This window comes from Lepisosteus platostomus, chromosome 4 (genome assembly GCF_059453375.1).
Source record: "Lepisosteus platostomus isolate fLepPlt1 chromosome 4, fLepPlt1.hap1, whole genome shotgun sequence".
Classification (NCBI taxonomy): Eukaryota; Metazoa; Chordata; class Actinopteri; order Semionotiformes; family Lepisosteidae; genus Lepisosteus; species Lepisosteus platostomus.
This window is the reverse complement of record NC_142614.1, coordinates 25,561,886-25,587,418: the sequence shown is the minus strand read 5'-3', so window position 1 is coordinate 25,587,418 and position 25,533 is coordinate 25,561,886. Positions and strand designations below refer to the sequence as shown.

The window sequence follows — 25,533 nt, the reverse complement described above, 5'->3', positions numbered from 1 at the left end:
TTACTGTTTTTTACCACTTTCCATCGACCATATGTGTTCAAGCAAGATGCTTGAAAACAAGAGGTGCTCAGTGTTGTAGTCTTAGTCCTTGCCATTTACCAGTGGTCTCTTCTTTACCAAAGCTGAAATGAAACGTGCAGGAGAGCACTTTTATCGCTGAGCTCTTTGTAATAATTCAGTAGCCACCAACAAAAGCTCAGATAAAGCTCTTAGAATATCAGAGCATTTAGAATGTCAGAGCACAGACTGCAGTGCACTTTACCATTTCAATTTTTTTACCATTGTGTAACCCTTTGCAATATAGAAATTCCTTGCATGAGTGCCAGTACACATCATTTTTAAAAGTTGCTGAATTACATATTTTTGAGCTTCTGTGTGATGTTGAATGTTCCTGTAAACGGTAGTCAACGCTGGACAGATGATGCAAGCAGTATCTGGGATTTAGTGGACATATTTGTTTGTCCTGCAAGGGCTGCTTATATTAAGAAAATGAAAATGTAGAGCACAATGCTGACAGCACATTAATATGATGTACAGTAACTCTAACATGTTCAGACTGCTGTTATCTGTCATAACATCCTTTTGCAAGAGTGCTTGTTCCAGGAAAATTCAAAAAAAGTACTGAATTATCTGTTTTTTTAAGTGTACAAAACCTGAGCATACTTTTTTTTTTTTACTTTTCATGTGGTAACAGTAGCTACACTAGAGTAGTCAGTAATTAGTTCTAAATTGAGTAATGTTGGTGATTTGCTTTTCTGCATTTGCAGTCAATACATTCATGATATCTTTTCTTCTCACAAGTTATTTTAAAAAAATGTGCCTCATGAGGGACATTCTTATATATCTTTTTAATAAGAGAAACATGCAAGTCTCTGTCTCAGACGTTTCCCAGTCTGATACATACTCAGGGGTCTATTTACAAAAGTATGTGTGAAGACGTAGCTCAGGTGGGTAGCTGTGTCAGCATGCGTAGGTGTATTTTCATCAGCCAAATGTGCTCTGTCTTTGCTGCACTTCAGATTGAAGGCTACTGACCATACAGAACCAATTTATGATTGAAACGCCTACAGAATCTATGCAGATTTACCAAATCTTAGCAACTGTCACCCATCTTCACAGATGAACAAGTAAAAGGTTTATTCCATGCTGAAAAGAGAAGAAAGGAAACAACATTTCGGCTGTGGGGCCTGTGGATCCTCCCTCCCAAAGAAGGCTCCATAGCGGAAACGTTGTTTCCTTTCTTCTCTTTTCAGCATGGAATAAACCTTTTACTTGTTCATATGTGAAGCTGGGTGACAGTTGCTAAGATCTGGTAAATCTGCATAGATTCTGTAGGCATTTAAATCATAAATTGGTTCTGTATGGTCAGTAGCCTTCAATCTGAAGTACAGCAAAGACAGAGCACATTTGGCTGATGAAAATACATTAAACACAGCAGTCCATTTATTTGAAACATTTTTGGAGACAGAAAACATTCTGTATTTTGTTTGTTGTCGGTTGTGATCTCACTTAAACATTATCCCCTTTGAAATAAAAGAAGTTATTTTTTCCTGCTTCCCAAAGAGGGGGAGGCAGTTGAGGGGGGTGTTTTTTTCTCACCTGCTGCATTCTCACAGCATTTTTCCTTTCCCTCTGGCAACAAACACACCAACTTTAACAAGGTTTCCAGTCCATAAAGGCCTTTTTCTGTCCTTTCCCCAGTACCCAGCACAACTAAGGGAGCAGTCAGGTGGCTGTTAGCTTAGACTTTGACCTTGGAAGATGTTCAGCAATGTAATTCAAGTAAAATCCAGGCTGAATCTCAGGACCAATCTAAGAACCATGCTAATGATGGTGAACCACTAATTCTTTCGTTTGATTAAAACAGGGTGAGGTTTTGCAGTCCTGGAGCTGGATGGCCAGTATGTCTGTAGGTTGTTAAGGTGTCTTCCAAGTAGCACCACCTGAAAAAGCTGTTACAATGGTTCAGTTAATCCAGCAACCAGCTGGTTTAGCTCATTAAGAACTGAACTGGAATTGAAACATCGGTGCTCCAGTTCCAGTATTGAACACCCCCTGGTATAAAACATTCCGCCACAGATCACCACTGAGGCTTAAAGACGCGCTCCAGCTGGCCTTTGTGTATCTCACTTCTTGTTAAAATCTGTGGCTAAACTCCAGTCATGCATCCCCATTTTGATGCATCAATAGCCATTAACCCTTTACCAGTCAAGCCCCTCAAGCTGTGAATTGTGTGGTCTTGACATTTCGCTTGTGAAGGTGCAGTAAATTAGCGATGCCAGTAGCCAAGCACGTCTCCTCCTTCTCATTTGACCCTGTAATTACATGGTAGTCTACAAATTGGGCTCGTTACCGTGCAAAGGTGCACCTTTGTTGCCAATTGGAATGGAGCTCAGACCACAAATATAAATTTAGAAAAATAACCCAAAATACAAAAAGCAGCAGGGAAGCCAGACAACAGGATGGTTGAGGCCTTTTTTTGTGGCCTTGATTTTCTAGCTCGCGGTTCTAATTAGTCTTCTCTTTCCTCTCCTCTCCACAGCCGTGACATGGAGAATAAGGATACCCCCAGGGGCCTGCAGAAGATGGACGACCGCCCAGAAGAGCGGATGATCCGGGAGAAGCTGAAGGCCACGTGCATGCCGGCCTGGAAGCACGAGTGGCTGGAGAGGCGAAGCAGGAGAGGGCCAGTGGTGAGTGGAGGCGTGATGTGAATCGACCCCCCATATCCTCTCCCTCCTGTGCTCTCCTTGCACTGTTCTCCTTCATGTGGTTTCATGTTATTTTGGAGAAAAGATCGCTTCGGGACTTAGTCTCTTCAGGATTTAGTCTCTGAGCCTGTTGCAGGAAGTGATATCACACTCTTGAAAGCTAGATATAATTGATAGCAGGAGACCTGATCTTCTAGCACAGAGGGATTCGCTGCTGCCTGGTGACTCACGCTGTTTGGCTCTGAAGCCGGAATTGCCTGCAATCGTCCGTAATCGAATTCTGACGTGAGCAGAGCTACACTCAGCACATTAACGGCGTTGAAGCTTCATATCTGCCAGTACAGCTGTTGCCAGTTCCTTCGGTTGTTGTATCATAACTTAATACCTGATGGTTTTCCGTTTGCAAACCATTTACAAATCGGTGAGGACTTCCTGCCATCTTAACTCATCGGCTTGCTTTTTCTAGCAGCCTTCTGTACAGGTTATTGGTGTAATAGGCAGGTTTTATAGACATTTAGTCAATAGGCTGTTTACCAGAGGAAAGCAGAATTGTAGGGAAAATGGACAGAGTGTCCTCCTAAACAGAATCTGCCATCCATGGACGTCTTGTGGGACTGTGGGATAGAGAAATTTAAAAGACAATAAGGGAGAATAAAAAGCAGCTGTGGGAGCGATAACCTGACAGTATGTGGAATTCCATCCATTTGGAACAACATTTTTAAGCAGAAGGGACTTCTTTAAAAGGAAGAAATGTTTAGAGTGATGGTTTGGAAATATAATGGAGAAATCCTTTTCCATGTCTTCTGAGAATATGTGCTTAAAAGTAAATGCAATATGCCGGTCTTGAAAATAAATATTTTTGCTGTAAATCTGGTATATACTGTCACATACTGGTTTCTCAAAATGTTGGGCTTCCGAGTGATGAGAGCTATATCTTAATAATTTTCTTTATTCCTTTTAACTTTGGAAATACCAGACAGGAGCAAGATAATGTATTTGCAAGGGGGCATATTTTTTCTCTTCATCCATCAATAAATATGGTCAGTTCAATTCAGAGAAGCATTGCCTTGATTTTTTTTTCCCTTAGGGTCAGACTGCTGAATCCATGTGTATTCATTTACTTAGTTTGTCAAAGCAAATAAGAGGTTTGTTAGTTGCTTACTCAGAGACTGACTTCACACTTCAGTTAGACTGCTGTGCTCAAGGAGATGTGCAAAATTGTGCCGTCTTGTGACTATTAGTGCAGTGCCAAACTATTGTTGCTATGCATAAGCCTTTTGTTTTGTGTATATCCTGGCAACAAAAAACAGGAAATATATAAGTCTGACGCCAATATAGTGTTAAAATTCACATTTTGAATTTCACACTGTGAAAGGAGAAGTGTGCAGAGAGCAACACATAGCACCTCTGCTCACCGCCACTTCAGGAGAACCCACAGCCTGTTCTCGCTCACAGGTCGTAAAACCCGTTCCGCTGAGGCCGGACGGCAGTGAGGCTGGCAAGCAGGGCTCAGACGTCCTGAGCGAGTCGCAGGCCGCCGCGTCCCTGCAGGCCAGGGGCAGACGAAGCCCCTCTCCCAGCTCCTCCTCCTCTTCCTCCTCCTGCAAGACCGGCTTCAAGTCGGAGTCTCCTGGCGTGCGCAGGAAGAGGGTGTCTCCGGTACCTGTAAGTCCCTCCACCCGCAGGCGGTCTGTTCATTTCCTCCCAGAGGTGCTTGTCAGTCAGGCAGCGGTGCAGATAGACATGATCTCCGAGTTCAAGTACAGTGGAGGTTCTGCATGTGGTTTTCTAAAGTTATCAATTGTTTTTAGGTTTTATTGTTTTTATTTTCCCGGAAAACTTAAAACACTGTGGTTTATATTGATGAAGTCCAAAGATATTTGCTGAACTGTTTTTATTGAAAGTCAGCTGTCAATATTAAAGGTTCATCCACCCAATTAAAAAATTTTTTCCCAAAAATGCGGTTTAAATTTTTAATCATTGGGTCTTTTTTATAGTCAGGTTTATGCTTGTTAGACCTTATAACTTATTACTTAAAATATATTGTTGGTTTTTAAATATAGATACAAATATTGCTTAGTGTGAAAATATTTTCTTTTAATCTCCAGTTTATTTAACTCTTTTCAACCTTTAACGGAGCAGTGGACGCTAAATAACTACGTGTTTGTGGATGAAAATGCAGCTTATGCTGTATTCTTCCTCTGGTCTCAGAGTTAATGACCTGATCTTAGTTTACTTTGAATAATTGGCGACTGAAACCAACCGACATGATTTGCATCTTATCTGAGAAAGTAAACTGTGATCCTGATAGGCTTTCGTTATAGAGAAAAGCAATGTGCAATTATTGAAAATGGCATAATTACTGCCATGCCAAAAGTTTTCCCATAGCCGTAGCTCTTCTCTTAACATGCCCTGTTCTGTGTGCAGTTCCAGAGTGGGCGCGTCACCCCACCCAGGAGGGCTCCCTCTCCAGACGGCTTCTCTCCCTACAGTCCCGAGGAGACAACCCGCAGAGTCAACAAAGTCATGAGGGCACGACTGTACCTGCTGCAGCAGATCGGACCCAACTCCTTCCTCATTGGCGGAGACAGCCCTGACAACAAATACAGGGTGTTTATTGGTCCTCAGGTAAGATCAGCCATTACACTGGAGATATTAGGAAAGGAAGGGAATTGGAATCACATGATTATTTTAACTCCTCATCATCTGTTCTAAATGATCATAATGTGTTGCGTGATCATTTGTTGTAGGTGGAACGGGTTAAAACATACATGCAGTCAGTGGCAGGTTAATCAGCAAGGAAACAAGCAACCAAAGAGAATGTTTTTTTAAATCCTTGATAGCAAAACCGAATTCAAATTATTGTGAAAAACAGTGTAAGTAATTCAGCACTTCCCTGAAACATTTCCAAGAGGGTTTCGTTAAAATCACATTTTCTTCACAAGAAAAAAAAACAGCTGTCTACAGGAAGTTTCTGGAACAAGTTAAGTGACTGTGAAGCTGTCTTCCTGGATTCAGTAAAATGTAATCAGTCTGGGAGTCTGGTTTGGAGAGGAAGCCACAGTTGAGAGTGTAAAATCCTTTCTTTGGAAACCTTTTCTTTGTACTAAAATATAAGCCATTTGAATGCATGTGAAAGTTAGGAAAGCACTTTAGGATTTTTTTAAACATAGAAACAGTTGAAACGTAATCTGGATCTCGGAAGACAATTCTGTTTGCAGCTGTAGTTTATTTTGCAACAACAGGAATGCTGTTTAAAGAGTCACCTGGCATCTTTTATCAAATGCAGTATTTTGACATGGACATGGGCGTCTCTGGTTAGGGTCCTGGACTGGTAACCGGATGTGTCTGGGGTGCAGTTGTACCCAAGGTGTCACCTGAACCGGTCCAGTTAATTCTTCCTAGTTGTAGAAACAGGTCATCTAACACTAAATCTAAATATCTGTTTCCTCAGCTTGTGCTATCTGAAATAAAAACTTAAAAGGTGCAGATATGATTCATTTTGGATAAAAGCATCAGCCAGATAGGTTTATAATATGTTCAGACCTGAAGAAGGCTCCATGGCCAAAACGTTGTTTTCTTTCTTCTTTTTTTCAGCATGGAATAAACCGATGACTTGTTCCTTATAATAATATGGTTAAGAATCTCTAATGTCATATTAGACTGAGTTGGTATCAATAACCATATCGGTATCATGTTTGCTTGCCTGCACTCTGGGTTAGAGAGCATTCCCTCTGGTTCGTGAGGGTGTTTTTGAATTAGTGGGGGAGTCGCCTTAAACTAAAACCATCTTCGAAGGCTGTTTCTGTGCACCGAGCACACTTCTCTGACACCACTGTGATGAACGCCGTCTTTGCAGACCTGCAGCTGTGGCCGAGGGACGTTCTGTATCCACGTCCTCTTCGTGATGCTGAGGGTGTTCCAGCTCGAGCCCTCCGACCCCATGCTGTGGAGAAAAACTCTGAAAAACTTTGAGGTAACCGCTTCATGCTGTACAGCCACCTGTCTTGTAAACCCCCCCGCCCCTGGGGAAGAGAGTTCATACTGCAGCATAACCACAAAGCACATTCTGACGGTCCATGAACCCTTTACGGCCTGCTGGGATTTGAAAGACTAGCCAGCAGTAAAAGTTTACAAACTGTGAATCGGGCTCTGGCCCGGCGGAACTGGACAATAACCATACATGGACGTTGACAGCAGTTCTGAAGCAGGACCCGTAAGTCTTGACGACTAGAAATATTGTACAAAAATAAGAAACTTTTTTTTGAATGAAGGAAGTATTGCTGCAGTTTATGAGCACCTCTTAATATTATACACAAACACAAAAATTAAAAATGTCTGCGGTGCTGTCCTTCTCCAAAGGTTGTATGATCATTTATTAAGTGAAACTTGTTGAGCATAAATATTGCCTGGTATTTACATATGTATACTTTTAGAAAATTAAAGTATAAGGGTTTGCAATAAAGAATAAATGTAGGATTGTTCAGTATTGCATTGAACCAGAATTGCATTGTTGAGTATTGAATTGAAGTCAAGCAGCTTTCAAACCAAGAATCTGAATACATTTGATTAATGTAGCATTCATAAATTTTATGTGTCAGCATGCATTAATTACATAAGTAGTTACTTATAGTAACTATAGTAAATAGTTTTATCAAAAATATAGTTTTAGCAGGGTACTGAAGTAATGTGCAGATACATTTATCTTATTTTTTTTGTCTCCCAAAAGATGAACGTTTGAGTGTGGAGGATTCAAAGTCTTTAACTCTGTTTGCTTTTCCAAGTCAACATTATCTGTATTATCCAGTATTCCTAAAGACACTTTGTGAAATGGGGCAGAAAAGAAAACCATCTGATTTTCTTATTGGAATGTGGGTTTTGTTAGCTTTTTACTTTTCACTTATGTGGTCCACCTTTGTCTGGAGATAAGATCCAATGTAATACAATTTTTTGCTAGATTGAAGTCACCCATCTAAATATCTGTTTCTTCAGCTTGTGCTATGTGAAATAAAAACTTAAAAAACCACAAGTGAACTTTTGTTTCCTATTTTGTTCCTGAACAGGTGGAGAGCTTATTTCAGAAGTATCACAATCGGCGTAGCTCACGAATCAAAGCTCCCTCTCGCAATACAATCCAGAAGTTTGTGTCCCGTATGTCCAATTCTCACACGTCTTCCTCGTCCAGTAATTCAACATCAAGCAATGAGAACAGGTGCGGAAGGTTATTTTTCCTTTGCTGTAGTCAAGTTAGTTAAGTTTTCGAAGCCAGAAAAATTAAAGAGCAAAAGATTACTCCTTTCTGTTTTTTCATCTGGCCTCTTAGTAATCCAACACCAACTGCAATTTCAAGGACAGCATTTTCATGAACTATTTTTTAAATACTTTTTATACTGTCAATTTTCATTTAATTGTAATTGCACATATGAAGACTATTGAATCCGTTTATCCTTTAAATGTCTAAAATTTCAGAACGATTATGACCAGACCTCAATAGAGAAAATGCTGTGGTCATTATCATCCCATTATGTTTGTTGTATTGCTGAATAATCATGGTTACAACTTTGTTTTTCAATTCTGGAATAACATAAGCCAGAAAATCCCAATCCTGGTCCTGCAGTTTTCTGTCCTTAACTGGTTTTTGTTGCAACTGAGCTCTTAAAGAATTAAAATCACTGAACTCTTAACTCCTGTTCCACCTTTCTGTTTAAAGAGTAGAAACTCTTAAAAAACAGAGACTTCAATTAAAAATTTAGTTATCTTAATTAAGAGCTTAGTTGGAATAAGAACCCAAAGAAATAAGAATTACAAGAGTGCCTCAGGACCATGACTAGAAACAGTGAGTAATCATTAATATTGCTATCAAAGGTGCTGTTTACACCCATTTAGAAACTTGAAGGGCTCACCCATGATGTGGTTAAGACAGTCCTCCGTATGTTCCTTGTGATGGCATTATTTTCCCTTTTCCATTCTTATTGCATCCAAGCAGCTAAGTCTTCCATTGACACTGCAGTAAGGAGCATTTTCGTTTTTCACCAACTTATTAAAGTCATCACTGCCTTAATTAAGGTCATGTGGACGACAGCCAAAGAGACTGAACTGTATTTTTGTTAAAATCTGTCTGCATTATAGACTTCTGTCCTTTGGTCCTTGGATTTGAAAGGTAATTTCAAGGTGTTATTGTTTTGGCTTTGCAGCATGAAGGATGAAGAAGAGCAAATGTGCCCTATATGTTTGCTGGACATGCTAGATGAAGAGAGTTTAACAGTCTGTGAAGAAGGCTGCAGGAACAAGCTTCATCATCACTGCATGTCTATCTGTAAGTCTGTTATAGGCCTTAAAATGGTGCATTTAGCAGTATCTTCAGAATGAACCTTCAGAAAGTAGCCGTCATCTGTTGCTCATCTTCATTGACCCATACGTTTTGTGCAGTCAAACGTTTTGCATGGTCACGTGTTTGTTAGCCCTAATGTCAGAGTGGATGCTCAGACATTGTGTAATGCAATGCAGTAACCTTTATAGCACCTCTATCTGCAGGCTTTCATTATTTTAATCTCTCTCTCTCATTTGACAGGTAGCCACAAATTGTCTTCTGTGCAAAACAAATTAATAATGTCTGTCGGTATTGATTTTCAGGGGCTGAAGAATGTAGACGGAACCGTGAAACATTGATCTGTCCCCTTTGCAGAGCCAAGTGGAAATCACACGATTTTTACAGGTAAAGGCAACACTTTCAGAAAACAAGGCTTCTGAATCTTGACACTTGTGGTGTGTTAAGATTCAACAGTTTCAAGTTTCTTGGCCATTAATTGCTGTCTCTAAGTCTCTGTAATTTCAGTTCAGAAACCCAATAGGCGAAGGGCATTTTTCATCATTGCTGACATTCTTCTCATATAAGGATAAAAATAACTTATGACCTTCAACTTCCAAAGCTTAATATTCTGTTTAATTAAAATATTTCCCAGTAGAAAAGAAGCATTGTACGCCAAATTTCATAAAGCTACAGCAACAAAGTGAACTGAATGAGTAGTGCAGAAGATCTCCAGGTTCTCTTCTGGTGTTAAACCTTTTGCATTGAACTTAACATGGGTTAACAGCTGAGACTAAAGTCCTGGGCTAAGAATGTGAGAGTCAACAGTACTAAATTAGACGTCCTCGATAAATCCTCCCTTTGATTACATCAAGAGGATGAATTTAATTGTGCTCCCGTTTAACCATTAGAGTCTAATTTAAAATGTGTCAGTGGTGGAAATTCTTAGCCTATTAATATTTTGTGGGTCTTATATTAGTGACCTAAGACTTTACAAGAGTACATCTGATATGTCAAGTTGCTCATGGTGCCATTTTACCACCCCAACAAATGTGTATAACAAAAATAACAGAATGTGGACTCTGAGTCTTCTGAAATAGAATGTTTTGCACTGTTTCTTTCAACATGTGATTCATTTAATGATGTGTATTCTGCATTTCCTAATAAGGTAGCTCCCCTTTTAATTAGGATCTATGTGGTTTATGGAAAGCTACTTTTTTTCTAAATCAAGACTTTTGTCTTGTCGAGCTGGCTTCTCTTCATATAGTCAGACTGCCAGGCACCAACACTTTGTGTCTGTCCTGACCAGCAGTGAGAGAGGGTAGCCAAAAATGATCTTTTCTTCATAAGCTGTCATTTGAAACCATGATTTCATTCCTTGTCTGCATTAGAGTTGTTCATGGTTTTCTTCAGCTATTCACTGTCTTCAAGGTCTAAATGAATGCTTGAATTAGAACTGAGAACTATAATAATAGTCACACACACATTTATACCTACTTATCAATAGGTATCAAACAGAATGTGTTGCAATGGGAAAATTTTACATTTCCACGTTTGCAGTGGAGATTTTTTTTTTGTCTTCGGTATTATTAAAAGTCAGTGGAGGTAGTTCTCCAGGTTCACGTTGTTTAACTGGAAAACTGTTTTTTTTAACAGCCATGATTCATCCAGCACTCTGGACAGTGCTGCACTTCGACAGGGTCACAATCAGTCTCTTCAACACCAGCACTCGCCTCACACTGATGCCCAGAGGAGAGTGCAGGAGAGTGACTTCAACTTGCCTCACTATGGCGTGCAGCAGATTCCCCTAACATACAAAGAGCTGGCAGAGCCCTGGATTAAGGTAAAACAGCAAAGGGCTGGGATCCCTCAGGGGAAAATGGATTGTATCTGGAAAAACGACAGAGAACCGAGATTTTAGCCCCAAACCTTGTGTGTTTCCCGGAACGCTGTGTTCTGCTTATTAGTCTTGCTCACAGTTTGCCTGTCAGCTGTTATTTTGTACGTCTTTTACAAAATTTACAAAGGCACAGAGGTTTTATTTCTTGTCTTTCTTCAGGCTAAATAACATAAAGCCGAAAAGACCCACTTTGGCCTTACAAAGTGTTGTTAACATCCTAATTATTGGAGTCCTCAACTGAGTAAACTGTCCCATAGTCTACTGTTTTGGGCCAAACATTTTAGTCACAAAGAAGTGCAGGTCCAGTAGGTTTAGCCGGTCATAGCTGATCCTTTTTGTTGGAAAAGATGGATCTGAAGAATTGAGCTGAACTCTAAATACCGATGTAGGTTTTGATTTAGTGCAATGTTCTACATTTCTAGAATTTCTAGAATTCTATGTTTTTCCTCACGATTAAAGCATTCTGGGCTGCAGCTGTAGGTTTAATTTGGCTCCTTCCCGTTTGTTGTACGTGTCCAGGTGTTTGGAATGGAGCTGGTCGGCTGCCTGTTCTCCAGGAACTGGAACATCCGGGAGATGGCCCTCCGGCGGCTATCCCACGACGTCAGCGGCGCGCTGCTGCTGGCCAACGGCGAGCGCACAGCCACCTCCTGCTCTGCCGCTGGGAGCGGCCAGGGGGCAGCCGCCGCCCACACAGCGGCCGGCGCCTCTCCGGGCGAAGTCTCCGGGGACGTAGTGGTGGAGTCATGCTGCTCGGTGCTCTCCATGGTGTGTGCCGACCCAGTCTACAAGGTCTACGTCGCTGCACTGGTACGTATCGATCTGCAGCTGCCGGATCAGGATCAGCGGAGTGTGACTGTATGTGTCTTTACCTCTGTCTCACCATGAGGCGCTTTGCTGGCTGATGACCAGTGCAGTCCGTGGTACCTCATAACAGGAAAATTGTACCAAGAACTTTACATTTTGCAAAATAGTCAGTTTTGGTATCTCTGATATCCCAGATGTGTCAGGCTATTCCACCCTGAGGTTTGTATCACCATATAGCTGACTTGAATACTGGGACGATGTGATTTATTACTCCTACTAGAACCCGAAAGAGTCTTGTCAGACTTCTGTGCCGATTCCATACAATATAGAACTGTCCTTCCACCGCGTGATAAATGTTGACTTCTTCCTTGGTGAAACCAGAAATACTTGTTTCCTATATCTCCCATTTCCCCTTCATTGTTTAGAATTTTACCATTTTTGTCCCAGATATATTTATTTTAGCCTCCATTGCAGTATCCCTTTGGTTTATTCATGGACACTCTGATATCATTTTTCTGCCTTTGTGATACAATGGTCTCAGGTTAAAAAATGTGTTAGAAGCACAAGCCATCACCATGTTACTGTTCATGTTACACCATGTTACATGTTGGTGCTCAAGTATAGCCATTCAAAGGCTTGTTTTGCAGATTACAAAACTAGTCATCATTGTGATAGAGTTTGAGATTTCATTTGATTCATCTGGACAGTATCATTTAAAAAGCAGGAAGTCAAGTGATCTGTGCAGATGCCCGAGTTAAACTGAAATACCACATTACCCACGTGTTTTTAAAATGGAACGTTTAGAGAAAGGTATTTATATATTAATCATGTCCTTGAAAGTTAAAAATCCATTTTTATAAATAGGGTTTAAAGTACAATTATGAGAACTCTCATGCTTTTCTGTCATTTTTTCAAGTAGCTGGGACTTCAAGGCAGACCAGAAGACGTTACTAACCTAATTACTTTCCTCTGTAGATCAACCCTCTATGGTATTCAGGCTTTTGGAGGGCTTGACATTTGCTTGCGGCATTTTGTTTCGGTGGCTGGCATTTCTGCACACAAAACAGTATTGTCTGTTTAGGTTCTTAGGCATGCGTTGGGCAGAGAGGCTGCAGTGTTATTCCTTTGCTGGAGTGAAGAAGGGAGGTAGCTTTTGCTGCAGATAACTAGCAAAAGGCTAGTGTTGACGGGAGAACGAGGACCAGAGCGCTTAATCACCGCTTTGTTTTAAAGCCTGTTTATGTAGGGCTGAGAGAGTATGGTGAAACGTAGGTGCATATTTAGCAACTTAGGCTGTAAAATAAAATAATTTCGTTATTATTGGCAAAATTGGTTAAAGTAGTTTACAATTTTAAATGTCACACTTATGTAGGGCAAAAAGGGACTCGCATGGGCAGGGAATATTTTGCTTTTAATTTCTCCAGTCTTTCCTATGGTGCATATTAGTCAGCATTTAGTCTAACTTTGAGTAATGGTTTTGGGTTTAGTATTGTCCTTTCTAAATACACTTCTGCAATTGTGATATTTATCTATATGACTGAACTCGATTTGCTCAGTGTGTACCATGGTATGCAATAATGCTGATTATTCCCCAGTATGAATGCAGCTGACATGGCCTTTCACTGTATGTCATGTGAAAATAAGACATTACACTCCCAAACATTACTTTCCTTCCCCGACTAATATAAGCCAAGCAACAGCCTGTCATATGGATAGGAGCAGCCTGTGAGACTGATGATTCTGAAGAGCTGGTTGTCCAAGAGACTGATCTGGAGCCGGCCAGTCATGCCAGTGTCTGCGCTGAGTGCGCGTGGCAAACGCTCCAGAAATAGCGAGGGCAGATTTGTGAAAGCAGATGGACCTCCCTATAGAGCCAAGAGCTGTTTACTGTTGAACCTGGGTACCATTCCCATTGGCAGCTCTCACTAATTCACTGCTCCCAGTGTGATTTTTGAATCTGAACAGCCAGAGCGTGCTGGCCATTGCATTGTGAGCATTCTTCTCCATTAACAGGGGGACAAAGTACTTTTTTTCCTGCAGTGAAATAGCTGCTTTTGGCCTGCAAGGAGCTGAGTTTTTGCCATATGTAGGCTTTTCTTTGTGTTAATTGCTCTTGCATTTATCATTGAATCTTCATAACAAAAATCTTTTTTTCTTTTGCCTTGCGGTTCTATGAAGACTACACATGTGCCCTTAGAATAAAGGCTGCAAAATTCACTTGCTTTTATCGCAACTCCAAAAGCAGCACTTAAAGGCGTAATAATCTTAAGCAGTGTTTGCCACGTTGGGCTTGTTTACAACTGAGGGACAGCCAGAGAAGTTTTTTTTCTATCGCAGTATTTGTTTAAAATGTTTTCCTCTACCAGCTGAAATTTGAATTGTATAATTTGACATTTTATGACAAAGGAAAACACAGTTTACTCTGTTCAGTGAAGCTGTTTGAATATGAATGTAAAGATTATGATGTTGTGCTGGAACATTCAGATCTTGACCTGAAACTCAATGATGAGATTCACAATGTTCCTCTGCATATTAGTCTATAATATATATTCTTAACATACTGCTAATGTGTTTACTTTTATTAATTATTTCTTTGTTGGCTCTGAATTTCAAGTTTCTAAGGTCTGCAGGTCAGTTTTCACTGAAATAATGTAAGTTGTGACAACAATAGTTTACAAAAGTATTGACCTTTGCATGAAAGTAATGTTAAAAAACTCAGCTTGCACTTGTTTCTAAATGTTTTACAATTTATTCTCCACCACATATTAAAGTGACCAAAAGTATTTTGTCCTTGTGAGAACAGGTTAGTTTTGTATTGCTATCCTGAGTTCTGATGAGAGTTCTGTTGTCTCTGCTGCAGAAAACGTTAAGAGCCATGCTGGTTTATACTCCCTGCCACACACTGTCAGAGAGAAGCCGACTGCAGCAGCTCCTCAGGCCTGTGGTGGAAACCATACTGGTGAAATGTGCAGATGCTAACAGGTAAATCAACAGCAAACAGATTCCTGTCTTGGCTGTGGGGGGCTGTAACTGAGTTGTTTCAATACATATGCATCATTAGCATTATTGACCCCCAGCAGGGATGAAAGCCTCTTTGAGATTGTTCCACAGGTCTCCTTTTCTAATTGTTTCCATTCAGCTTCCTGCTACAAACCTAGTACTTCTCCTTTGCTGTCTTGCAGGTGGTCTTGTTCTTGATTGTATTTGTGTCAGAGTTTCCTTGCTGTTCTTTCTACTGTGTTTCTGTGGAGCTTGTAACCATTTGGCTTTCAAATGTTTGACATCCTTCAATATAATCCTGTAAGAGTTAATTACGTAGTTGTGCTTATTTGAATATTTGTACTGTACAGAACAAACCTCTTGTTCTAAAGAACTGTTTGATAGTGGCGACATCTTGTGGTGTAACAGAGCAATGATACTGAACACACTGAATGGCTGGATCAGTGTTGAGTGAATATAGTGATTTAAGAAATTAACTTATAGATTTTCAGATTAATTAAGTTCCTGAATTACCTTGCACCTTTTGACTATTTTCAAAACAGACAAGTAATTTTAAAATTTCTTCTCCCAGTCGCACAAGTCAGCTGTCAGTTTCCACACTGTTGGAGCTGTGTAAAGGTCAGGTTGGAGAACTGGCAGTTGGCAGAGAAATCCTCAAAGCAGGTAAGATTTATTTGTTGAATACAGGAAAGCCATGAACCTGGGCTTTGTCACTGACTGCAGCTTGAGCACCTTTCCTCCGTGTTAGGATGTACTTTTACATGTGCTGTAGTCCACCTCATATAAAACTTGAACGTGGCCACATTGAATACCCACCATGATCAATACAGGAATCAACTGAACTGAATCTATCACCAAGGTCATACAGGAATGACCCGTCAGTCATATGTTGCTAGAGGCAAATTTCTGTGGGGAGGATGCCAACACAAAATATACCTTTTAAGAAAAACAAAATATTTTTTTACTCTGCAGTAATGCAAGTGTGGGGTGTTTAAGATCTGCAGTACAGTGCTTTTTGAGCTACTATCGGTTCTAGTGCTTTGCTTACTTCCTCAACTCTGTTATGGAAAGCGCGTGTCGTTTCTAAAACTTTAGAGGCCTGTTTTTATATATAAGTGGTTTTAGCTGTGTGTGCTGTGGTATATTTATATTCCCTCCCATGCTTTTCCCTTCTGGATTGAATTTGTTCATTTATGTAGCACTTGTAAGTAATTATATAAAACTGTGAATTTGTATCTTTTGTATAATGTCCAAAATAACATTTTATAACTGGATAAATTCAGCATCGCATAGAATTTTAGTTTAAGGCACAAGCTAGACCCTCGGTATGGTTGTATGTTTGTGCAGTTTAACAACAGAAACTGACCCACCTGTTCTGTAACTTGTGTTTTTGCAGGATCCATAGGTATTGGAGGCGTGGACTATGTCTTAAACTGTATCCTGGGGTCCCAGACTGAAGCAAACAATTGGCAGGCACTACTGGGACGCCTCTGCCTGATTGACAGGCTTTTACTGGAATTTCCTGCTGAATTTTATCCCCATATTGTTTCCAATGGGGAGAGTCAACAGTCAGAGACACTCGTGGAAAGGTAGGGTGTATCAGGATTTTGTTTCATTAAGAGCTTTCTTGTGTTCAGGAAAATTGTCTGTTGTAGCACCAAAAGTATTTTATGGGAATGTTTTTCTGTTGTGCTATCTGTTAGAAGTCCTAACAATAATAAAGCAGTGCAATGTCATAGTAATATATGATGTAATACCGCCATCCAGACTTGGGAATCCTTAGCATATAATGAATGCATTTTTGCTCTGGAAGTGATTCACGATAACTGAATGACTAAAGGCAACTTTAGATAGTGTTCCTCTGATACAGGGCTTTGTCTGCCACTCTTAGACCATTGAATACCAGAAAATGAAATCTGCACTTGGCTAGCTTCATCCACAGAAGTGGGTATTAACTTGACAGTCTTTCTGCTTATATCATTTTTAGTTTTTTTTTAAGACATTGGTTTTCCTTTTCGAAACAAAGTAACGATGGAAGGATAAAGAGCACAAAACAATTGGTCCATGACGACCTGTTTGCTGTTGAACACCAGAAGTTGTTTATTGACTTTTAATTTTTGGCTTCCCACAGATATCAGAAGTTGTTATCTCTCCTGAGTTTTGCACTGCAGTCCATTGACAATTCCCACTCTATGGTTGGCAAGCTGTCCCGGAGGGTTTTCCTGAGTGCGGCAAGAATGGTCGCCAGGGTGCCTCACGTGTTTGTGAAACTCTTGGACATGCTGAGTGTCACCAGCTCCACGCACTATGCGCGCATGAGGCGGCGCTTGATGGCCATAGCGGAAGAGATGGACATCATAGAAGCCATTCAGTTGGGCATGGAGGATGTTCCCACTGGAGAGGGACGACACGATGAATTTGTAGAGCCTGCAGCCCCCCAAAACTCACCAAATGTCACAGAAAACAATACCCCCGCCCACACAGTGCAGTTGTGTGGGAGGAGTGCCAGAGGCCTGGCCGACCTCAAACCTGGAATCAGTCCAGAGGACATCACAGAACGGCTGGCTGGGATTTCTGTGGGGCTTCCAGGGCCAAGTGCCACCGCTGAGCAGCCAAAGGCTCCAATTCAGGCAAAGACCAGGCCTCTAAGTCAGTGTCTGAACTCCCCCTCATCAAATCAGTCCCCAAGTCCATTCCCAACTCTTCCCTCTCCCTCTGCCTCTCACCCTCCACCTTTCCCTCTAAATGAGAACTGTAAGGTAAGACCTCAGGGCTTCGTCCAGGGCAAACTGGCCTCAGCGTCCCCCGGCTCCCAGCGCAAGTTTCTCCAAGTCCAGAAGGGCACACAAGCACACAGAGAACCTGAAAAACTGTCCCCCATTTTCACCCAGGCAAGGCCCCTGCCTACCAGCCAGATCCACAGACCAAAACCCTCCCGCCCCTCCCCAGGCGATGGAGGGAAGCAGCTCTGTGAAGCTGCGAAAAGCAGCCTGAAGCTAGACCTGAAAGACGCCTTGCACGGCGAGAGCAGCGGCGCACTGATCCCCAGCGAGGACACGGTCTTCACCCCCGTGGAGGACAAGTACCTCCGCCTGGACACCTCGGCAGAGCTCAACTCCAGTATGGAGGACCTGCTGGAGGCCTCCATCACCCCAAGTGACAGCACGGTCACCTTCAGGTCCGAGGTGGCAGTACTGTCCCCCGAGCGGGCCGGCACTGACGATGCCTACGCCGACGACATGGACCAGAACCAGAAGTGCAAGGAGAAGATGGAGGCAGAGGAAGAGGAGGCTCTGGCCATCGTTATGGCCATGTCGGCATCCCAGGACGCATTACCCACAATTCCACAGCTCCAGGTTGACAAAGGAGAGGATGTTATCATTATCCAGGTGGACGTAAGTCTTGCTCGTTTGCTGATCTAATAGAAATGTTTTGACAAAAAGGTGTACATTTGAAATGTTGTTGTAAGTAAAACAAGTTTCTCCTTCCTGCTATTGATGTCTGAAAACACCCTTTTATGTCTGTTTACATGACTTGTATTCAATTGGTTTTCATTATGTGTTTTAATGCATCAGTGATAAATGGTGAAAATAATGTTAAAAGTCTGTTTTGTAAACAGTTGTCTGTTGTGACAGAGCTGCCAAATCACTGTTTTGCCAGGATTGTTGCCTTTCCCAGCTTTGCAGCACCATAAAACTCTTCACAAAAGGTCTCCCTGGTTCTGACTAGTTTGAAATATTATTTCATGCAAGCCAGGAAGCATATGCTATGCCTAATATCCATTATATTATGATACAGTGGACAGCATTGTAAAATGCCTTATGACACTATGATTTGTTCCTGTATTTCAAATAGAGTAAATAACTCATAAATATGTAATTATAATTGCTCTAGAATTTAAAACTTGAGGTTTAATAAACACGTGACTTTTCACGCATTTGCAGACCCCAGAGACTCTGCCTGGACATACCAAAGCAAAGTACCCCTACAGAGAGGGGGTAGAATGGCTCAAAGGGCAGCAGATCGGCCTTGGAGCATTCTCATCTTGTTACCAGGCTCAAGATGTGGGGACTGGCACACTGATGGCCGTCAAACAGGTAACCTAGATTTCCATCTGAGAATAGTGATGGGACACCATTATATCAGTTTTGATCCCCCAGATTTGTTTTTGCTAAATTAATTCTATAAATCATGTGGGAAGATATGCTTATAAAATCAAGAACAGCCCAGCTCATACCTTTGTTGCTAGTTCCTCATATTTACAGTTCCTTGTGCTTGCATTAAGCCAGGACACCAATATCCTTGCTCTTACAGACAGTGCAATATAATGTTTAATGACCAAGGCAGACCTTGGTTTAGCATCTCCTCCAAAGGCTGGTGTCTCCTACAGTGCAGTGTCTCCAGTCACCATAAAGGGACAGTGCTGCTTTTGGAAATACTGAGGGCAGGTCAATCAACACTTCATTCAGCAGCAGCCTGTTCTTCATTACTGGTCTTAGAGCTTCTGAGGTCTGACAGTGTCAGGCTACAAGGTGGCTGAGCTGCTCTTCTGAATAATCAGCTTTCTAGGCATTTTATTACCTGTTTTTCACCCCCTGTATACTATGGGACCTGCGCATTATTAAAGTGATGACCTTTCTCTTGTTACCTGCCTGCCTCAGGTGACCTATGTCCGGAACACATCCTCTGAGCAGGAAGAGGTTGTAGAAGCTTTAAGAGAAGAGATCCGGATGATGAGCCACCTCGATCACCCCAACATCATTCGTATGCTTGGCGCCACCTGCGAGAAGAACAACTACAACCTGTTTGTGGAGTGGATGGCAGGTGGGACTCTTGCCCTGGGGCAGCTATACAGGAAGTAAACTGTGTTCTGGATTTGCTGTGTGTTCGCAGTCTAAATTTGCAATTTCTTTTCTCTTTATGGTGATGGTAATAAAACTTAGTCTTACAAGTGCTGGGGGAAAAAGGCTGTTTGAAAAGCAAGGGGAAGTTTAAGTTCTCGTAGAAGCCTTGCTTGATGAACAGAATGGCACCCGATGAACAGGGTGGCCTAATCAAGCAGTTTGTTAAAATTGAATTAAGTCTTTGTCCCTTCCTTTAAGGTGGCTCAGTTTCTCATTTACTGAACAAGTACGGTGCCTTCAAGGAACAGGTGATAATCAACTACACAGAGCAGCTGCTGCGTGGCCTCGCTTACCTGCACGAGAACCAGATTATTCACCGAGACATCAAAGGTGAGGGCAGCCTGAGCTCCGAGACAGCAGCTGAAGAGGTGCTGGTGCTTCCGGCTGAGAGAAGCAGCAGCTCGGGCTGGCAAGGGCCTATTCTGACTGTGACCTCTTGACCCCAGAGTGCGGCCGAGAGGCCTTGTCCAGCGGCACGCTCGGAGCAGCCCATCTCTCTGGGGGCGCTCTCGACGAGGGAGGGGTGTAGTGCTGGAATTTGGGGACTCCACTCCCTCACTGTGGCCTACGCTAACCACCAGCCCTTCTGTTGTGTTTATTTTAGGTGCCAACCTGCTGATTGACAGCACAGGGCAGAGGCTACGGATAGCTGACTTTGGAGCTGCTGCCAGGCTGGCATCAAAGGGCACTGGAGCGGGGGAGTTTCAGGGCCAGCTGCTAGGAACAATTGCCTTTATGGCTCCAGAGGTAAAAACACGTTTTTTTTTTCCCCCCCAAGATATTTTCATTATTTATATAAAAGCATATAGTCCTGGGTTGTTATTAGTTTTGGACATGAGTAGGTTTAGGTAAGGGAACTGTATAAATTAAATAGTCTTTTGATATGTAAATCAACTTGTCTTTATTCATAAAACAAAACAAGAGAATCAAAGAGGATATTTATACGGTTCTGTGAAAAAACAGTATTGTGGGGAGACAGTATTGTGCATTTAATTTTTCAAGTCTATTTGCAGTAGGCGTCTTGGAAGTTGAAGAGTGTACTTTTTAACCATGATTTTTTCAAATGTTAATAATCAAATCAAAGGTTTAGGAAATCCAGCTAATCATGTAGACTTGAGAATCACGTGCATTATAGAGAATTGGTCAAAGTGGATTGAGAATTCTCAGTAACTTGGGGAAAAAAGAAAATTGAAATCCCTGAGACGCCAGCAATAAATGGCCTTTTAATCCCTTGTTTTCATTGTCATCCAAAACATGTTTAATTAGCGGAGAAATCATTTGGCTGTGCCTGTTCTGAGAAAAGAACAGCCTGCTTTCTCTCTGAAAATAAAATGCTCAAGCAGTTTTTTCATCAGCTTTCACAAGCTTGGATTTAGTGATTGAATTTAATTAAATACAGATCTCTGCCAAAAGCAAGTCTTTGAATAGATTTTCATTATTTGTTATATATGTGTTCATAGATGAACACAAAGAAAACAAAAGTATTACTAAGAAAGGTTAGTAAGGACATTTGTGCCATATATCATATATCTTATATCTATAGTATCAGATAAATTCAAGCTTTTTTTTTTCCTGTAACACTGCATCTCACTTAAGCCACATGTATCCAATTTTTAAGATTAGTTTTACAGATCAACAAGAGGATGTCATTTTATTTCAGTGTTTTTTTTTTACATTAGTAAGTTTGCGGTCTTGGAACTGTTTAAATATGAATTTTCAAGGCAATCGGCGTGGACTGGCCGAGAAAATCCAACGAGAGTGATTCTCTGACCCTAATTCTCCTCCGAATGGTGCAGTCTCATTCCACTGAGGCGACATTCCCCTAAACATCCGCTCTCTGGTTTTGTCTTTCATCGATGTGTGGGCCCTCTGACGCTTGAGAAACTGTCAAAACAGCTCATCACAAAAAAATGTTTCACGTTTGCTGCAAGCTGTGCTTACTGCAACACTGTGTACCCTTGCTAGCCGTCAATTCTTGCGTGGTGAGCATGCAGGTCTTCACACCTGTGACCCGGGGCGTGCCCATCTGTGCCCGCGGCCCGTCTGACCGAGGTGTTTTCCAGGTGCTGCGGGGCCAGCAGTACGGCCGGAGCTGCGACGTGTGGAGCGTGGGCTGCGCCATCATAGAGATGTCCTGCGCGAAGCCTCCCTGGAACGCCGAGAAGCACTCAAACCACCTGGCCCTGATTTTCAAGGTAAGCGGCAGAAACAGAACCTCAGTGTAGCATCTTTTTATTCCTTGTCGTTTCTGGAGGCAGGAAGATTTACTTAATGCAAGATTTGGATGTAACTTCCAGTTTGCAACACAGTGTTGAATCCGTTTTTTAATTTTGTAAAGGAGTCCTATAGTGTAGCCCACTGGTTTGTATCTGGGTGTGTGGCCATGGATGGTGTGCCTTTTGCTTCATTTCGCTAGGGTTAGGTGGGTCGGAGTAATCCAGAGTGTCCTATGGCAAGTCCTTCGCTTGCCACATAGCGGAAATCCATTTGGCTTGTTGGGCTCCTCTGAGCCTGCAGTTATAGCCATGCTGCTTATGTCCCCCTCCCAGCTGATTAATGGCTTCCAGTTGGCACTGGCTTGGCACACGCAAGTCTCAGAAACCACGTGTATAAGTATCCACCTCTGCCGAATAAGAACAAAGGTTTCTGAGGAGATGAAGAACTGAGCCCATGAAGAAAAAACATAATTGCAGCTGTACTTCTTGTTAAACATGATAAAACTGCGATCGGGGGGACCGATGTGGGTAACCTAACTAATGGTGGAATGTGCTTCTTTATTATCTTTCTGTTGCGGCCAGATTGCCAGCGCCACGTGTGCGCCGACGATTCCAGCCCACCTGACCCCGGGGCTGCGGGACGTGACCCTGCGGTGTCTGGAGCTGCAGCCGGCAGACCGGCCTCCCTCGCGGGAGCTGCTCAAGCACCCCGTCTTCCGTCTCAGCTGGTAGAGGGACGGGCCCAGGCGAAGAGCAGCCTCCGCGCCAAAATACTACTGAAGGCAAGGAATGCCAGACTGTGGCCTTGGGGTGCTTCCAAGCGCCGTATGAGCCTTAAAATCAGCTATGGATGCGGGGCCCCCAACGGGCCCCTTGCGTGACGGCCAGAAACTGCTGTAACTTAGCTCGAACAAGCCGCGAGACCTGTTCGAGAGAGACTTATAGGAGGGCGACATTGGTCTTTGCTGACCAGCGTTTATCTTAGGCCGAAGCCTTTTTTGTAATCAAAAGAAAATACATTCTGTAAGGGCAATTCCTTGGCAAACCTTTTTAGTTTAGAGCACTTTTGCAGCCATATTAATAAATCTGAGGTCTAAATCTTTCAAATGTTGAACCCCGATCGAGAACGTTTGCATACATTTGACATTGGAATATAGTGCTTGTAGAACATTGTTCAGACGCGTAGGGTATAATGTTCTTTCGTACAGTTCAGAGTACATCACTGTCCATCCTTTTATGTGTTGCATTTTTAGGAAATAAGGCCTTAAATGGTTCTTTTTAGTGTTAAAATCATCTGGTTTTATGTATACCACTTATTTTAAAATGTGATCATATACATAGTCGAGTTGTGCGTTTTACTGTTTTGGCTATTACACCTGGTTTTGTAAATGGAATTTTTTCAGGGACGGGGTATTCTGAGATACGTGCTCTTTAAGAATGCTGAATGTGAAAGACAAAGTTTCAAAGATGTTCTTTACTGTCTGGAGGTTTATATAGAACAAATCCCTTTTTTTGTATGTATGAATACATAATATAAAAAATGCATTTATACTTTTGAGTGTTACTTGGATCCTGTTTATCAAAGCTAGCCTTTGAACTTGAGACCGTTTTATGTAATTTGGAGTTTGAGGCTAGGATTTTTAAGTCAGGTTGCAGTAATCATCCTGCTGTTTTTATAGATCTCACTGTTACATTTGAGCCTTGTCGAGTTAACAATTGACTTACTTAGACGTCATTTTAAACGTTTATGAAAGCAATCTTTAACATAATAGTTCAAATCAGATACTCTTCCTACTGTTAAAATACATGTCATTTTACTTTGGTGCTGTTTCTCCTGAGTATACTACTACTTTAGTTAAATGTTGACTGCTATTGACCATTTCACACCCTATAAGAAACATCAGCCCAATGTGTTTAGAAATAGTTCAGTATTTCACCTAAACATTGTTCATATAGTGTGGTTTCAGTGCTTCGCTGAAAACAATGCCACATTATTGGAAAAAAAACTTTTTGTCAAAGAAATTGCTGGGTACAGTATTTGAAGTAAATTACAATACTTTTTTTTTCATCTTTTCATTGACATTTTTTAGCATACATTGCTAGGATATAGAGCATGTTCCTAAATCATTTTGTCTAAAGTTTAACTCTTCAAGTATTGTTCTAATTGTAATCTGTTTAGGGAAAAAATCAAATGGTGCTTGATCGGTTTTCATTGAGAACACAAAAGTGAGTACTTCATTGGTTTTGTTTTTGGAACCTCTAGTGAAATTAAGGGGGCAATAATATATTTTATATAATTGAAAAGCAAAGTCACAATTTTCTATAGAAAATTGAAAGTTTTATGCAAATTTCTATTTCTGTATGTTGAGAACAAGCTGACAAAGCTTGAAGAGTTAAAATGTAAATGTGAAGTTTGGTAGCTAAACTTATTGTACTTGACCTGTTCTTTTGTACAACTATTTCAAAATACTGAAGTTTTGGGTTTTTTTTGCTTTGGGTAAGTGTTTTATCTTAAAATCTTTCTGTATGAGCTTTAAATTTATGCACTCTCGCCATTTTTATATACTGGAAAAATGTAATTTCTGGCAGATTCTTAAAACTGATGAACCTCAGCTAATCAGTATTACTTCATTTTTATGCCTGTGATTATTTTAAATCATGTTGCCTTTGACTTCTCTTTGTGTCTGCTTGTCTCCCTCAATTTGCTGGTCTATGTGATATTTTTTTTTATTTTCAATGAAGATGCGATGTGATCTTATTTGCTTTTTGGATCGGAGCTGGACTGAAATTTTCATGTATAATTATTATTATTTGTGCTGTTTCTGTATTACTTGGTACTTTCTTTATTTGTAAATAACGTCTATTGCTGTTTTATTCCAGTCTCTACTACCTCAGGTGTCCTATAGATTTTCTTCTACCAAAGTTCACTTTCACAATATATATGCTATGTGACTATTTTTCTGAAGATTTCCAGGGCTTAAGGGCTAACATCTATTAGCACCTTACTGTGCAAGCAAGAAATCTCTGGGTTAAGAAAAAAATTGGCTTAAATGTATCCTTATGTAATTTTAAGTATATCAAGATATTTTAATTATTATGAAGTTTTTACCCCATTTGAAGCATTTTATAGCATAATTTGAACTTTATTTTGGTGTATGTCTTTATAGTAAATAAAAGATTTTGGACAAACGTTTGTGTCATGCCTTTGTTTCCCAAGGATTGGTTCTGTACTTCAGTGTTAAACACCCTCGGGACTTTGATCTTTACTATCAGTAACCCATCAGTTCTGTGTAATGATTGGAGGCTATGATATCACAGGCCGGCACTGTGGTAGCTTGATACTTTCACGATATCCTGCACATTTAAGGAAAACTAGGGATGCTAATAGGACTCTTGTAAGTTGTGAGTAATATTGAAATATTCCTAATATTCAGCAAGCCTTTTAGGTTTTAATACACTACAGTTTAAGACCATTATCATGCTGATGTTTAAAGGCCATTTTTATTGTTTGATCACCAGAGATTATCAACAGTTAGAAGTTCAACAGTAGCTTGGCTTTGCTTGTTAATCTTAACAAAGGAGCCTATATTTTTGCAGCAACTAAAATTAGTACAGTATAATCTACATGTAAGAATCATTAAAAATTGCCTCTTGGCCTCTAAAAATGGCCTCTGACACTTGTGTGTTT

The 25,533-nt window shown here is 41.1% G+C and overlaps 1 protein-coding gene across 5 annotated transcripts in view; it reads left to right on the top strand.

Annotated features, from left to right (window-relative positions):
- map3k1 (mitogen-activated protein kinase kinase kinase 1, E3 ubiquitin protein ligase) overlaps positions 1 to 25,034 on the top strand; it is a 58,378-nt gene extending 33,344 nt beyond the window's left edge. For all 5 annotated transcript variants that reach the window (XM_088629191.1, XM_088629195.1, XM_088629193.1 and 2 more), the window contains exons 2-20: positions 2,543 to 2,693; positions 4,167 to 4,376; positions 5,139 to 5,339; positions 6,571 to 6,687; positions 7,775 to 7,923; positions 8,906 to 9,027; positions 9,345 to 9,426; positions 10,675 to 10,861; positions 11,438 to 11,728; positions 14,586 to 14,707; positions 15,297 to 15,388; positions 16,122 to 16,314; positions 16,857 to 18,120; positions 18,670 to 18,822; positions 19,387 to 19,549; positions 19,828 to 19,959; positions 20,234 to 20,376; positions 21,693 to 21,824; positions 22,428 to 25,034. In XM_088629191.1, coding sequence (XP_088485317.1) covers positions 2,543 to 2,693; positions 4,167 to 4,376; positions 5,139 to 5,339; positions 6,571 to 6,687; positions 7,775 to 7,923; positions 8,906 to 9,027; positions 9,345 to 9,426; positions 10,675 to 10,861; positions 11,438 to 11,728; positions 14,586 to 14,707; positions 15,297 to 15,388; positions 16,122 to 16,314; positions 16,857 to 18,120; positions 18,670 to 18,822; positions 19,387 to 19,549; positions 19,828 to 19,959; positions 20,234 to 20,376; positions 21,693 to 21,824; positions 22,428 to 22,577 — 4,054 coding nt within the window. In that variant the 3' untranslated portion in view covers positions 22,578 to 25,034. The remainder of the gene's footprint in view (positions 1 to 2,542; positions 2,694 to 4,166; positions 4,377 to 5,138; positions 5,340 to 6,570; positions 6,688 to 7,774; positions 7,924 to 8,905; positions 9,028 to 9,344; positions 9,427 to 10,674; positions 10,862 to 11,437; positions 11,729 to 14,585; positions 14,708 to 15,296; positions 15,389 to 16,121; positions 16,315 to 16,856; positions 18,121 to 18,669; positions 18,823 to 19,386; positions 19,550 to 19,827; positions 19,960 to 20,233; positions 20,377 to 21,692; positions 21,825 to 22,427) is intronic.
- Positions 25,035 to 25,533: the final 499 nt, after the last annotated feature.